The sequence below is a fragment of the Canis lupus genome, chromosome 29, assembly GCF_003254725.2.
Source record: "Canis lupus dingo isolate Sandy chromosome 29, ASM325472v2, whole genome shotgun sequence".
Taxonomy (NCBI): domain Eukaryota; kingdom Metazoa; phylum Chordata; class Mammalia; order Carnivora; family Canidae; genus Canis; species Canis lupus.
In genome coordinates, this window is record NC_064271.1 from 34,259,633 (window position 1) to 34,274,325 (window position 14,693).

The 14,693-nt window shown below is 34.4% G+C and overlaps 1 protein-coding gene across 1 annotated transcript in view; it reads right to left on the reverse strand.

The window, feature by feature from the left end:
* Window positions 1–14,693, reverse strand: part of MMP16 (matrix metallopeptidase 16) — a 291,287-nt gene that overhangs the window by 118,211 nt on the left and 158,383 nt on the right. The window contains exon 4 of the mRNA XM_025433473.3: window positions 7,190–7,494. Within this exon, the coding sequence (XP_025289258.1) occupies window positions 7,190–7,494 (305 nt within the window). The remainder of the gene's footprint in view (window positions 1–7,189; window positions 7,495–14,693) is intronic.

Sequence of the window (14,693 nt, forward strand, 5' to 3'; positions counted from 1 at the left end):
AACTTCCTGGAAGCAATTCCACTAACTACTTTATAAGTTTGTGGTGAGGAATAAATGAATTAAGAACATACAATGAATTTAAAATAGTATCTGAGACATGCTAAACGCTCAGTTAAATTTGGCTTTATGACCTTTGGAACGAGACTGATGATAAACCAGCAGAGAGGTGAGGGTTTTCTTGTTTTTGTGTCTTTTTTGAGAGAGAGAGACAGAGACAGAGAGAGAGAGAGAGAGAGAGAGAGCAGGTGCAGGATGAGGGAGGGGGGAAGGGCAGAGGGAAAGAGAGAATCCCAAGCAAGCTCCACACTGGGCTCAATCTCCCAACCCTGAGATCATGATCTGAGCCAAAATCAAGAGACAGATGCTCAACTGACTGAGCCACCTAGCTGCCCCAAGAAGTTTTTAATTACTTCTTGATTTCTTTATTTTCTTGGGTTCTTGATTTCCCATGATCTTAGGTCAATTTCCATGTCTCAGTACACATGCAACTATTATAGCCAAGAGAGGTGCAACCTTCCTCGAAGCCCATAGTGGTCTTGTTCTCTGATGCATTAAATCAATGACAAACTGCGATTTCCACTGTGGATTGCATCAAGAGCTATTTCTGCTGCTTCCCTGATTTGCAATCAATACACTGGGGAGGAGGTGAGTTATGGCAACATTTGATTTCAAATAAAGAATCACATTATAAATTAAATGTGAGAATAATTAAGTAGAAAGTTTTGTTGTGCTTAAACTGAAAGGAAATTATTAAAGTGGTAATATGCCTACTAGGCCAGGTTTTGTAATGGTATGGCTGTAATTCTGCAAAAAGTAATTGCACAAAACTAAGGTGGAGATTAATTACTTAACTTAATAATTTAGACAATAACAACTATAAAACTATTAATTTTAACAATTGGATTTTCTCAAAAACTCAGACATTAATTTTTTATATTGCTAAACTAATGGCTAAATTTGAAATTTCTACTACATTTTGCCTTGTCGATGACCACCTAAGTTTAAGATAAGTAACCTATATGAAGATGAATTTCAAAGAAAATTCCTACAAATATACTATATAGGGAAAGGAATAACAGAAGCTAAATAATGGTCAATAGGTCAAAACCTGTATTAAGGCAAATTATGGTTAAAAAACCAATTCACAGATGCAGAGTGTATCTCAATGTCAAACTAATATTGTTTTTACTTCCTAACGTATTGGTAGGAAGCAGACACCGACTAGTTGCTCATCAAACCCATCACCTTTCTTCAACCTTTTTTGAGATTAGGTGTGGCCATGGAATTGAATTCTAGTTAGTGGAACTTGTCAGGAATATTATTTGCCACTTGCAGGTCTGGCACATAACACCACTCCGTGAGCAAATCTATCTCAGTTCTCCCAGCCATTGTCTGGACGTTAATGCTCAAGTCAACTCTGGAAATCATGTGTTGCTGATAGCTGACCTCAAGTTTTCTGGGTCTCAGACTGAGTGAGTGGATAGTCCTCTGCCCCCCTACCACATGAGCAAAAAGAAAACTCTAGTGTGTTAAGCCACTGAAATCTCTGGTCTTATTGGTTTCATTTATTAAGACTTCTATATTCTGTATATTTTAGTGTTCATGATCCATCTATTTATTTCATTAAATCTGATAGAAGGAAACGTATTGAGTGTGATGATCCCAATTCATTTGCTTTTCTCTAACGGCACACACAGATCTAATAAATAAGTAGACGCTGCATAGTAATCATGTGAAGCAATGTAATTGAGAGATTTTGAAAAACTCAAGCGTATTAAAGTCACCCGTGTACTGAAATAAAATAAACTCAGTGAAATTAAGTTTATTCCAGGAAAGAAGTCAGAAGGAAAGAAGTCATGTTTTCAAAAACACTCACATATTTCAAAAAATACCTCTATTATAGTTTTGAAAGCCAAGTCAATTTGCGAGAGCGAGCTTCCAAGTTTGGGTAAAACATGGTAAGGTAAGAACTATGTGGAAGGGAGCTAATATTTTTAGATCTTAAAATCTCAATGAGTACTCTGGTTTTAAAGATGGGTTAAGGTCCTTGGCTGCCTAGTTATATCAAGTCATTCCCTTATCTTCAGGAAGTACATGAAAGATTGATCTGGACACTCTGCCTGCAGACTATATAGCACTTCCAGGCCTCTTGGTAAATATCTGTTTGGCATCCAACTTTTCCTGTCCTCAAAGATCAAAGTCAAAATCCTGTAAGCATCAGAAAAATATTAGATAGCAGTTACAGTTGCAGAATGAGCAGAAAAAGCTGGGAGATGGCACACAGCTGGTTAAGGCCTAAGCTTACTTTTTGGCACCAGCACACCTCTAGTGTGCCAACGACAAAATATCTCCTCCAGAAAGTTAACCCTCCCCAGTTGACATAAATCAAGTCCATTGACTCAGGCATCACATCCTGAAGATTTTTAACTGAAACTAGGCTTATTTGAAGAATGAGTTGGCTTATATGCAGAATCTGACTGCTTCACACTTAATGGTCATGTTAGCCAGGATTCTCCAGAGAAACAGAACCAACAGGATATATACAGATATAGAAGAAGAGATTTGTTATACGAATTAGCTCAAAAGGTTATGGAGGCTGAGAAGTCTCAGGATCTGACATCTGCAAGATGGAGAACCTGGAAAGCCAATGGTATAATCCAGTCAGAAACTGAAAACCCAAGAGCCGCGAGTTCTGGTGTCTAAGGGCAGGAAAAGGTGTGTACCTTAGCTCAAGAAGAGACAGAAAATTCCCCCTTCCTCTTTTTTTTTTTTCCTATTTGGGCCCTCAATGGATTGGATGATGCCTGCCCGCAATGGTGAGGGAGGATCTTCCTTACTCAGTCTACTGACTCAAACGCTAATCTCTTCCAGAAACACCCTCATAGGCACATCCAGAAATCCTATTCTATTAGCTATACATGTACCCTTTAGTCCAGTCAAGTAGACATGAACCATCACAGCGATGCAACAGATTTCAGGGTCTGGGCATCTTGCTAAAATTTTTATCATCATTTCTCTCTCCGTGGTTTTTAGACAGATGGCCACAACAGCCCTGTGCACCTCCTGACCATCTTCTCACTTCAGGCACTGACTTTTCTGATAATAAACACAGACAATGCAATGCATTTTTCTTGTTAACAGAATCGCAACTACACGGTCCAGTAAGACTCGCCTCTAGATATTTCTCTGTTGTAGTTTTAGATAATATTTTAGTAGGTACCCCTTTTTGCTTAGAGACGATCAGTTTGAAATTCTATTACTACGGTACATACCTGTGTAATTAGGAAGAAACTTTGTGGTAAGTTTGTGCTTGCATTGATAGTGCCATTTAAACTTTATAGACTGTCGCCAAGGAAACAATACAGTAACGATGCTCAAAATGAATCTTAACATTTTGCTAGAGTAAAATTTTCCAACTCACATTCAGGCATGTACACTTTTCAAAGACCACATACTACAGTAACATTTTCTATTTAGAATTATTATGGACATGCTTTGCTTATCCACTCCATGTGGTGGGGGGACACCTCTTGGAGAAAGTAGCATTATTTTTACTAGGTAGGGGAGTGTGTGTGTGTGTGTGTGTTTGTGTGTGTGTGTGTGTGTGGTGTATTTATTTATTTATTTTAATGTAATTATTGTGTAATTTACTTAATGGGTTTTCGCTTGAGTTTTTGAAAGGTATCATGACTAAAAGCAAATTGATAGGAAAGTGGATAACAATGAATTAAAGGTTACTGGCAACCTAAGACACTGTTTATCTCTTTTGAGGTAGATAGAATTCAAATTGCCTTCATTAGCTGAGCAATATGCTGTGGAAAATGAGCTGGGTACTTATCAAGAGGCTCTTTCATTTGCATTTTTGCTAAATTATCAAGCTGCTCTGTTTTCTAGGTGCTTAAGAGCTGTGACTAGGGAAGAAAGAGCATTTTTCAGTTAAGTAAGCTTGGGGCATCTCAGGACTGGAGCAAAGAAAAGAAAAAGTTTATCAAGGAAGGTGTCAGGATTGTCCCTTGTATATATATATATATGTAATACAAAAAGATTACCTTACAGACAGTCAGAAACTAGGATGTACAAATGCATTCATTCTCCCCCACATTCTCCAGGACCACAGCAAAGCCAGAGGCTGTTCTTTTGATAAATGATCAATACTTCAGCATGACACCACCCTCGCTGCCCTGCTGTTGCTAGTTAAAAGTCTGAATTTCAATTAAGCAGTAAATCTCTGTGGTATTACATCTTGAACAGACAGTTAACTTCTCTCTAATCCCCTACAATTCTGAAACCCTATTATTTTGTAGTCATTTTCTTTAAGCTCACTCGAAAGTAAAAGATATGTTTATAAGATCAGTAAAGAAATATTTTCTTACAAATGAAATACTAGATATTAAACAATTTGTTTTGTTTAATAGTATGCCCATGTACAAACATTATACTTCTACAGTGTAAAGTAGGAGGTAATCAAATGTATTAATACATAATCTGAGTCAAAAGCCCATTGACATGATTGCATATCTTTAGTTCATATGTTCTATTTCAATTCTATTCCACATACATATTCCTGGAAAACCTCTTAAGTCCTGCAAACACACGAGCGTTCATAACACCAATCACATTTAAACATTCTCATTTCCTATGTCATCTCAAATGTTCCTAAATATTTTTTCTTAAAGTTTTTTATATTCACAAAGTACTTGCTGATGACTAAAAAATGCAACTAATAGAAAATACATCTAAAAAAATCTGTGCAGCTTTCTTAAGGATTTCAATATTTTGAAAGATAATATAGGCCATTTGATAGGCACCATCACCCAAATTAACACGACTTCAAAGCTACAGATTTAAAGTAGCCTTAACAATCAGATCTATTATTAGAATAAAATATGATTTGGAATTATAATTACTGGAATAAACTATAATTTTCTCTGTTTAGAATTTTAGAAGTCTTTTCACAGAAGCAAATGCAGTGTTGCCTCCATCAGCAAAATTCTACCATTATAAGTGCTCTTCTCCTCAATCACTTAGAATGCAAACATTTATATTAACAATTGACTTAAAGATGTCTGAACTACTTCATCAGAATGCCTAAGTAATTTTGATAAAAATAAGATGAGGGTGGGGCGCCTGGGTGGCTCAGTCAGGTAAGCATCTGCCTTTGGCTCAAGTCACACTCTCAGGACCCTGGGATCGAGCCCTGCATCAGGCTCCCTGTTTAGCAAGGAGTCTGCTTCTCCTTTTCTCTCTGCTCCTCTCTCCTGCTTGTGCTCTTTCTCTCAAATAAACAAGTAAAATTTATTAAAAAAATAAAATAGGGGCGCTTAGATGGCTGTGTCAGTTGAGCATCTGACTCTTGACCTCAGCTCTTTATCTCAGGGTCATGAATTCAAGCACCATGCTAGGTGTGGAGCCCACTTAATAATAATTTTTTTTAATAAGATAAACACATTTAATTTTAAATAATTTATGTATCAAACCTGTGTGGGCCTATCAGATGGCAGATATTTTATTATTGGATGCTAATGCATAGAATAGGTTAAACATGTCTAAATAGTAAGTACCTCTACTTGCAATGTTCCAGCCTTGCAATACAACATATATAGAGAAAATAAGTATACAGCATGGTAGAGGCTTCTTGAGCTAATGATCAGTTGGCCAGGAATTGAACTTCAGAGTTTTTGGTTTTCATTCCACTACTATATAGTGAAATCTCCCAACATACTTGCCATTTGTCTCCAAATTAGCTCTTAAAAAATGAAGTCATAATTTAATAGTCAATATATCTATTAATAACAATGCAAAAGGCCATTTTATTTAATACTAGATATTTTATCTTCTTTTGAAAAACAGGAACAGTTACTTATTATATTTTCCTTTTTTGAAAATTGGTGTTCTTTTAAGTTTAACTCAGTTTATTTCATTCTAACCATAATATGTTTGAACTCTATGCATTCTCACAATGCAAGGCTATTATACTTATCCAGCCAACTAAACTTTCTGATGAACTAACAAAGCTTAATTTGATGGCTGGATTTAACTCATCAAGGAGGAACTGAGAGTTTTATTAGCTGATCAGCTGTCATTAAAACAATACATGCTGTATTTTCAACATTCTACTACGATGAGGAAGAAAAATATTTAAGTCTTGGGATCCCTGGGTGGCGCAGTGGTTTAGCGCCTGCCTTTGGCCCAGGGCGCGATCCCGGAGACCCGGGATCGAATCCCACGTCGCGTTCCCGGTGCATGGATCCTGCTTCTCCCTCTATGTCTCTGTCTCTCTCTCTCTGTGTGACTATCATAAATAAATAAAAATTAAAAAAAAATTAAGTCTTGATTACAAGAATTGCAAGAGGTGGCTGCTTAGAAATCTTCTAACTCTAGGATCCTATAATTATGTGAAATTTTTTTAAACATAAAACTGAAGTATGGATTGTTGTCTAGGAAGTAACACATGTTTCTTATATGAGGTAACTATTCTTTTAGTTATCAAGTTGTTTAAATTTATTTTTGCATATCAGAATAATTATACGGCTTAGAAACCTGATAGATTTGTCTGAATAGATTTGCAAAAAGTGTTTTTTTTTTTTTTTTTTAGTGTATGTGCTGCTGAAGTGAATACAAGAAGTGTTTTCTGATAAAAATAAAGATAATATAAAAATAATAAATTATGTAGTCATATCATATTGGGAGACTAAGAAAATGGAAATAAGGATGAAAGAAAAGGAGCAATATTTTACAAACTAGAAAGGTGACAATAGAAAAGAAAAGAATAGGAAAAGTCGGCAGAAGCTATACCACAAATGTCAATCAGGTTAAGTCTCAAGTAGAAACACTGCAATATAGTTTAGAAAAAAACAGCAGAGTCTCCTTGAGCATGTTCCATGACTTAAAGTACGATGAAGTCTTTTATGTGACATTTTATAGAAAACAAAATTCACTTTATGTGCAGAACACAAAATAAAGTTCTAATCTCTAAGCAACAGACCATATGAAAACTGAGTATTGTCTACTGACCCATACAAATTCCTATTCTAAAATGTTATCAAAAAGCCTCCCAGGTGCTTTCTCGTTTTAAAAACAAACTTAGAATCAACACCTTAGACGCCAGCAAATCAGTAAATCATCTGAGCATTCCAAAAGTAAAAATAAAAACAGAACTAACTGCAACGAAAAAAGGCTATGCACTTACCATCGTGATTAGGATTGCCTAGTGTCCATGGCTCATCGGAGTCAAAATGAGTATCTCCCCCAATTCCTGGTCCAGGGAAGTAGGCATGTGCCAAAAACCCTCCCTCTCCGTCGAAGGGAGAACTGTCTCCATGAAAACCAGACGCGAAGATGATGGTTATATCCACGTCACGTTTGCCATTTTCCAATTCGCTGTAAGGAACTTCTTCAAATGTCAGAGGAGTCACATTCTGCCACACATCGAAGGCACGGCGAATAGCTTTGCGGGTTTCAGGGTCTCCTACCTTGGGAGTTACGTTCTTTATACTGAAATTCAGAGAAGAGCATAATCAGTATGGCTTCCTCATAGACTCTCTGACTTATGACAGGTTGGCTTATTACAGATTTCGATCTATCCAGGTGAGTAAAATACTGGAAAAGCAGCCTTCCATTAAATAGGAAGGAAATTAATCAATGCCTCACGTCGTTATATCTAGGTTTCACTACACTGGGGCCATTTAATTCTCAAAGGTATAGTACTCCTCTATCAAGGCTACAAATGAGAAGTTCTCTGCAGAATGGGTTAACAGGGGTGTGTGATTGGATCAATCAGTCACTTTGCCTCCTGAACAACCACAGAAAGGCAGCTCTGCCAAGTGATCAAACAGGTGCAACAGTCTGGAGCTGAAATTAAAAATCCAATTTCCTCCTTGTTATCTTTACTTTTAGGGGCACACCATTGTGTGCGCTCATGTTACTTCCAAGTAATGTCCTCATGTTGTTCTTTATCTACAAACACCAATTCAGCAAACACAAAGTTTTTAAGGAAAACGTTAACTAATTAGTTTCTTATGTTCTATTGTTTTCTTATGATATGCTTAAATCTTTCTAGTTACAAAAAGCAATGTGAATGAATGATTTTTAATAGAAAAATTTAACAATTATAGGAATTTAAAGATGTAACTTGAACATTATTTAGTTAATTTTTCTTTCTTTTTTTTATTTTTTAGTTAATTTTTCTTCAGGCTAATATCAAGTGGATACTTCAGCCAACAATCTTACGTCCATAAATCCATATATTCACACTAAAAAAAAAAACCTTAATACATGAAAAAGAGTATAACATTCAGGTGAATAGTTATTACAATGCAGTAAAAAAGAGAACTGGAAGCTAAACAATTTGCAATGATGGAGTAGTACTTAAATTATGGTGTCTCTATTACTTATAAAAGGGACTCAAAATTATTTTTTAGCATTTAAGGCTATTTAGCAAAATAGAAAAAATTTAAGATATACTTTCCAATGGAAAAATAAAATACAAATTATATTTTTAGTTCATTTGTAGCTATATCTCAATAATCACAAATTTTAGGTAGCTATCATACGGAAATAATAATAACGGTATTAACTGAGCATTTAGTATGAGCCAGGCAAGCATTTCGCCTTCTCCCTCTGCTCCTCCCCTCTTTCTCAAAAAAAGAAAAAATGTGGATTATGATTTGGATCTGTAAACATATCACTGTGTTTTTCAAAGCTATGCCCTGATTAACTTCCAAAATATACTTAACCACAATATTTGTGATGTCATTAACAGATACAAGACACATAAGGGGCGCCTGGGTGATGCAGTCAGATAAGCTCCTTTCTACTCAGGTTATGTATGGTCTCAGGGTCAAGAGAGTGAGCTCCACCTCAGGCTCCTCACTCAGCCCCAAGTCTGCTTAAGATTTTCTCTTCCTTTCCTTCAGCCCCTCATGCTGTGTGCTCGCTCTCTTTCTCTCAAATAAGTAAATAAATCTTTAAAAGATACATGAGTGCACTTCAAAGTTAGAGTTCTGAATGAAGTACAAAGAAACCAATTTAGGAATTTTTATGCCAGTAAGATGTATTTTGTATTTACTAATAATTGAAATAATAAAGGAACAAAGGTATGTGAGATGAAGAATAATAGGACTGTTAGTCTTAGTAGTTCTAATACATGATGTACAAAATTAACATATATTTGCAAAACAAAAAAGTGCTATAAGATGAATAACATGCTTCAAACACTTAATAGAGCTAATTATTTTAAAATGTTTTTGCTTTGCTTTTCTATAAACATAGTTATAGTGAACATACTTTTCATTCTACTAAGACAACTGATTTCATTTTTTTGAAGGCTTTATCAGGTTTTTTTCATTATGCCATTTCCCAGATTCTTTTAAACTTCTATGCTGCTAGATTTTGGAACTTTTACCTAAAAAAATTAATAAATGTTATTGTTAATTAGTTAATGATCATGCCTTATACAATCATACATAATAAAACTGATTAAGTGGAAATTTTTCGAACTCTTTATTCATCAGAACAGTTGGTAGTGAGGGAAAAATATGTCAACTGACTTACCAGGTAACTGTGTAAAGTCAGGATTCCATAGCTTTAACTGCACTGAATCCATATCAATCATTTAATAACTATTCTACATACTAATCATGGAGTATTTTCCCTTTAACTTTTTCATACAGTAATAGATCTTTTCCAAAATTAGAGCATTATTTCACCTCAATATGAAAGTAAGAAAAAAACCTAAATATTTTGGTATTTGTATTGTGTATTGAAAGTTAAAAGAAGCTGGTATTCTGGCTTATAATTCTCAATAAAAACATATAGGTCTCACAACGGTAAGTGAGATGTTAAGTTTACTACACTACTTCTAGGATAATTTTTAAAAGTGTGAGAATTTGACATTCAGAGAAATGGTAAATTCTGAGGGAATGAGACCTTTACTAACAAAACTCTACTGAAATATATATGCATTTTCTTTATAGATGACACTGTTGGAATTATTTTGCTTCATTAGTTCTGTAAAGTAGATGAATGTAAAATGTGAAAATATCAAACATTTGTTCATTTGAACAGATGTTATAGGAAATGTGAAACAAGGTTACTGCAGTAGGTTTTGTCCTTTTGAATGAAGCAAACTCTAATTAGTTCCTCAAGTGACGTAGTAAATATTACTTGGTGCCCAATATTACTGTGTAAAGTCAGAATTCTCTAGTTTTAACATCACTGGATCCATACTAATTTATTTAATAACTCTATATATTAATAATGATTTGCCCTTTAGATTTTGACAGAGCGATTAATCTTTTTCAAAGTTAGGGTAATGTTTTATCTCTAATTTCAAAAGAAGTAAAAAATCTGATTACTTCAGCATCTAGTTATGATTCAGAAGTTGTATAAATACTTGTGTCAAAATTAGTTTGGTACGGTCAAGGATAAATACCCATTAGTCAATTCAACTGACAAAAATTAGTTGTCCACAAAAGTATACTAACTAAATGAAACTTATTGTAACTGGGAAAGTAGACAATTGCTGAAAGTTTGAATAAAAATAAAAAACTACATATTGTCAGAACCATATCCAGAATATTATAATATCCTATCAAGAGAGAATTAAATAGACCTTTTGTTATAAAGATTTTATTTATTTATTCATGAGAGACACAGAGAGAGAGGCAGAGACATAGGCAGAGGGAGAAGCAGGCTCTCTGTGGGGAGCCTGATGTGGGACTCGATCTCAGGACCCTAGGACCACAACCTGAGCCAAAGGCGACGCTCAACCACTCAGCCACCCACATGACCCTAAATAGACTTATTTATTTTCATTCATATTATGTTTGTATAGTTGATGTGGCTTCACTTTTTCCTTTTTCTTTTTTAAGAAATGGTCAGAGAATAGAAATTGAATATGGAATCTCTCCTTCTAGAAATGCTTACATTAAATATTTCGTGATTTTGCAAGATGCTAGTTTTCCAGGTCAGGAAAACTAAAGTATGCATTTTGGGGGTTTTAATTTAAATAGTGTCTGTTTCACTGCCTGTTGTGAAGCCTTTATGAAGTCATTCGGATCATCAGATTCAATGACCTCACTGATTTTAGAGTATAAGAAAAGTTTCTGGGGAGGAACTGATTATTCCTCAGCAACCTCTAGGTTTCTTTTCTCTGCATATATTATTAAAGTAAAATAATAACTTGTTGTGTGTAACCTTAGGAGTCACACAAACATTCATTTAAAATCAAAGTTAGCTAAAGGAGAATTTACTAGGAAAATCAATACTAATTCATATAATATAATATAACATACTATTATCACATTAGTTAATATATTGTGAATACATAGTAATATAACCAAATTAAAAAAAAACAGATGCATCTGGCAATTTAAGTACATATTCCATGAGACACTTACTACATAAAATATTATTTTGGAATTTAGATTTTATAAGGAAAAAGAATTTAGGCTAAGCTTATTTTATACAATATTTAATAGGAAATAAAGATATTTTGATAAAAAATGAGCTTCCTCATTACTTACATTCTTATTATTGTTTTGAATAAAGCTTGACCAAAGCCTACAAAGAATTCATTAATTTAGTCAACAGCTATTTACTTAGGGCATAATACACAGCAGCACTCTATTAGGTCCTAAGGGGCATAAAATGGATATGGTCTCTGAGATGTAATGAAGTTCCTGTAAGGTCCTGAAGTTACATGCAATATGTTATTTTGCAATTATTCACTTAAACACATCTGTCCCCACAATTTGACTGTACTTTCTCTGAGAGTGGAGGCCTTGCTTAACTCATCTATTGCCAGTGCTGTCACATAATGTTGTTCAATAACCATTCATTGAATGAACAACATCTAATAACCCAAGAAGCAAAATTTGCCAAAAGAAAAATCGGTCATAAAGATTCAATTAAGAGATGAATGGCCACCAGTACTTATGCTATAATTATTACCAGGTTGTAAATTATGTATCAGCCAAAGTTATATATATATATCCCTAACAGTACTTAAATGATTCTTCTGGTACAACCTCAGAAGTTCCCATTTCTAGGCATCAAGCCCTGAGGTCATTGGAGTAGAAGGCCTGGGAGCTTAGACATTCCCTTTAAAGGGAGTGATTACAGAAGGCTCCTTCCAATTCCATACTTTAAGGATAGGAAGAGATTTTAAAATTATATAATCTAACTTTCCAACCATTCCACAAATGGTCTCTAATTTCCCTGACAAGTGAATAAATTGTTTGGTTTATATGGTTCCAACAAAGAAGACTTGTAGGATGAATGATTTAATTTTCCAATAGTTCAAAATATTAGGTTATTCTGAAAGCCTTTAAGTATTTGGGAATAACTGGAAATTTCTCCCTTAAATATTTTTTCCATCATGTTGAGAATCCTTGGCTCTAATATTGAGCCCTTTCTCCTGCAGACTATTTTCAAGATCTCGTAGCATTTTGATCTCTTTTTTAGAGGTGCATTTTAATTTGCCAAGAAGCAGCTGGAAATGTAGTGGACCAAAGAAAAAAGGATACATCAGGTAAAGCTTGGCCAACAAAGCAAAGAGAAAAATTGGCAACATCACTGCTTTGGACATTTTGCTTTCTATCAATCTAATCTGTTCATTGTAGTTCTTTCTGAGCCACACTATACTGTTGGCTCATAATGAGCTTGCCTTCAAATAAAACCTAGATTCGACTACCCCCACTCCAACTCCTGGCTTCATTCTGCAATGGCACATTTCTGATATCCTTTTAAAGAGTAATTTTTTTTTAGCCAAAAGGTAATATTTTGTATTTATTTTTCTAAATATAGTAATAGAAGCAGTAGCAAATGCTTATACAGTACTTATTTTACACAGGACAAGTTCTTAACACCTTACATACGTTAACTTTAAAATTTAATATCCTTAGCTCTCACTCTCATCTTTCTCTAATTCCATTAGAATATGCTCAACAATTTCTGTTAATTGGTAAACCGAAACAAGATGATGGTTGGCATTTACTGTGCACTATGTTTTAAGCACTGTGTTGAGGTATTTTTTTGTTTGTGTTTGAGAGTTCCCCCAACAATGATTTGACTTAATTATCTCCTAAGCTTTATGAGGTAGGTAGTGTTACAATACTCCCTTTACACACAGGGAATACGAGACTTAGAAGATTCAGTAACTCAATCCTGGTCTTACAAGTAGCAAGTATCAGAGCCAGGATTCAAATCCAAATCTTTCTTACTCTAAAATAGGACTCTTAACCACATGATGCACCTATCAATAACCTGGAAGTTTACAGGACATCTAATTATTTGAGTATTCAAAACTGGCCAAGACAATTGTCAGTATAGGGACACAACTTCAATGGAATTATGATTAGTTCTGAACATAATGGCTCTTAACAGTTTCTTTCTTTCTTAAGTGAATGGTGTAGTTAGTACCTAAGTATGCAGAGATAATAAACATGGTACACTGTTAAGTCTGGAAATCAGGCCAGAAAAAAAAGACACTATCTGAAATGAAAACAATAAATATCAACATGCAGAGTTGTATATTTTGCAGTTCTAAAATTGATTATACACATTAATCTAATCAATAGTTACTAACTTTTTTTTCATATGTTATGGGGTAAGAATCTAATTTCATTGTTTTCTGTATGGATACCCAACTATTACAGAAGAACTTAGTAAGTGGAACAGCCCATCCTTTCCCCAATGATCTACAAGGTCTTCTCTATAAATAAACTGAAGTCCCACCCCCTAGTATAACTACATTTGGAAGTAGAGCTTAAGGAAATAATTTAGGTTAAATGAAGTCACAAGGATGGGGTCCTAATTTGGTATGACTGGCATTCTTATAAGAAAAAAAAAACAAACCAGAAATCTTTCTCTCTACATACGCAGAGAGGAAAGGTAAGAGGAGAACACAATGAAAAGGTGGCCATCTGTAAGCCAGAAAGAGAAACCTCACCAAAAACCAATCTTGACAGCATGTTAATCTTGGACTTCCAGCCTTTGGAACTGAGAAAATTAAACTCCTATTGTTTAAGTTACCCAGGCTATGCTAGTTTGAGATGGTAGCCTTAGCAGATGGATACAGAATTTAACGGACCAACTCTTTAGAAAAACTCAATCTATAAAAAATTTACACAAAGAGAAATAAACAATCTGAACTAGACTACATCTATTAACTAGATTTAATTAACAATTGATAACCACCAAAAGAAAAAAAAAGAAAGAAAGAAGAAAGAAAGAAAGAAAGAAAGAAAGAAAGAAAGAAAGAAAGAAAGAAAGAAAAGAAAAGAAAAGAAAGAAAAGAAAAGAAAGAAAGAAAAAAGAAAAAACTGTACCAAATAGTTGCATTGGGTCTACTAACATTTCATTTAGAATTCACACCAATTTTCTACAATCTCTTCCAGAAAACTGATGTAAAGGGAACACTTTCTAACCCATTCCACGAGGCTAGCACTACTCTACTACCAAACCCAAATAAAGACTTTAAGAGAAAGAGAAACTATATATCATAATCCCTCATAAACATACATGTAAAAATCCTCAACAAAAAATTAGCAAATCAAATACAACAATGTATAAAAAAAATTATTTACATAACAAAGTAGAGTTTGCCCTATGTATAAGAGACTGGTTCAACTGAAAATCAACTAATGTAATCCTGTAATGGATTTTAGCCTTTAGCCTTTTAAAGTAATTTA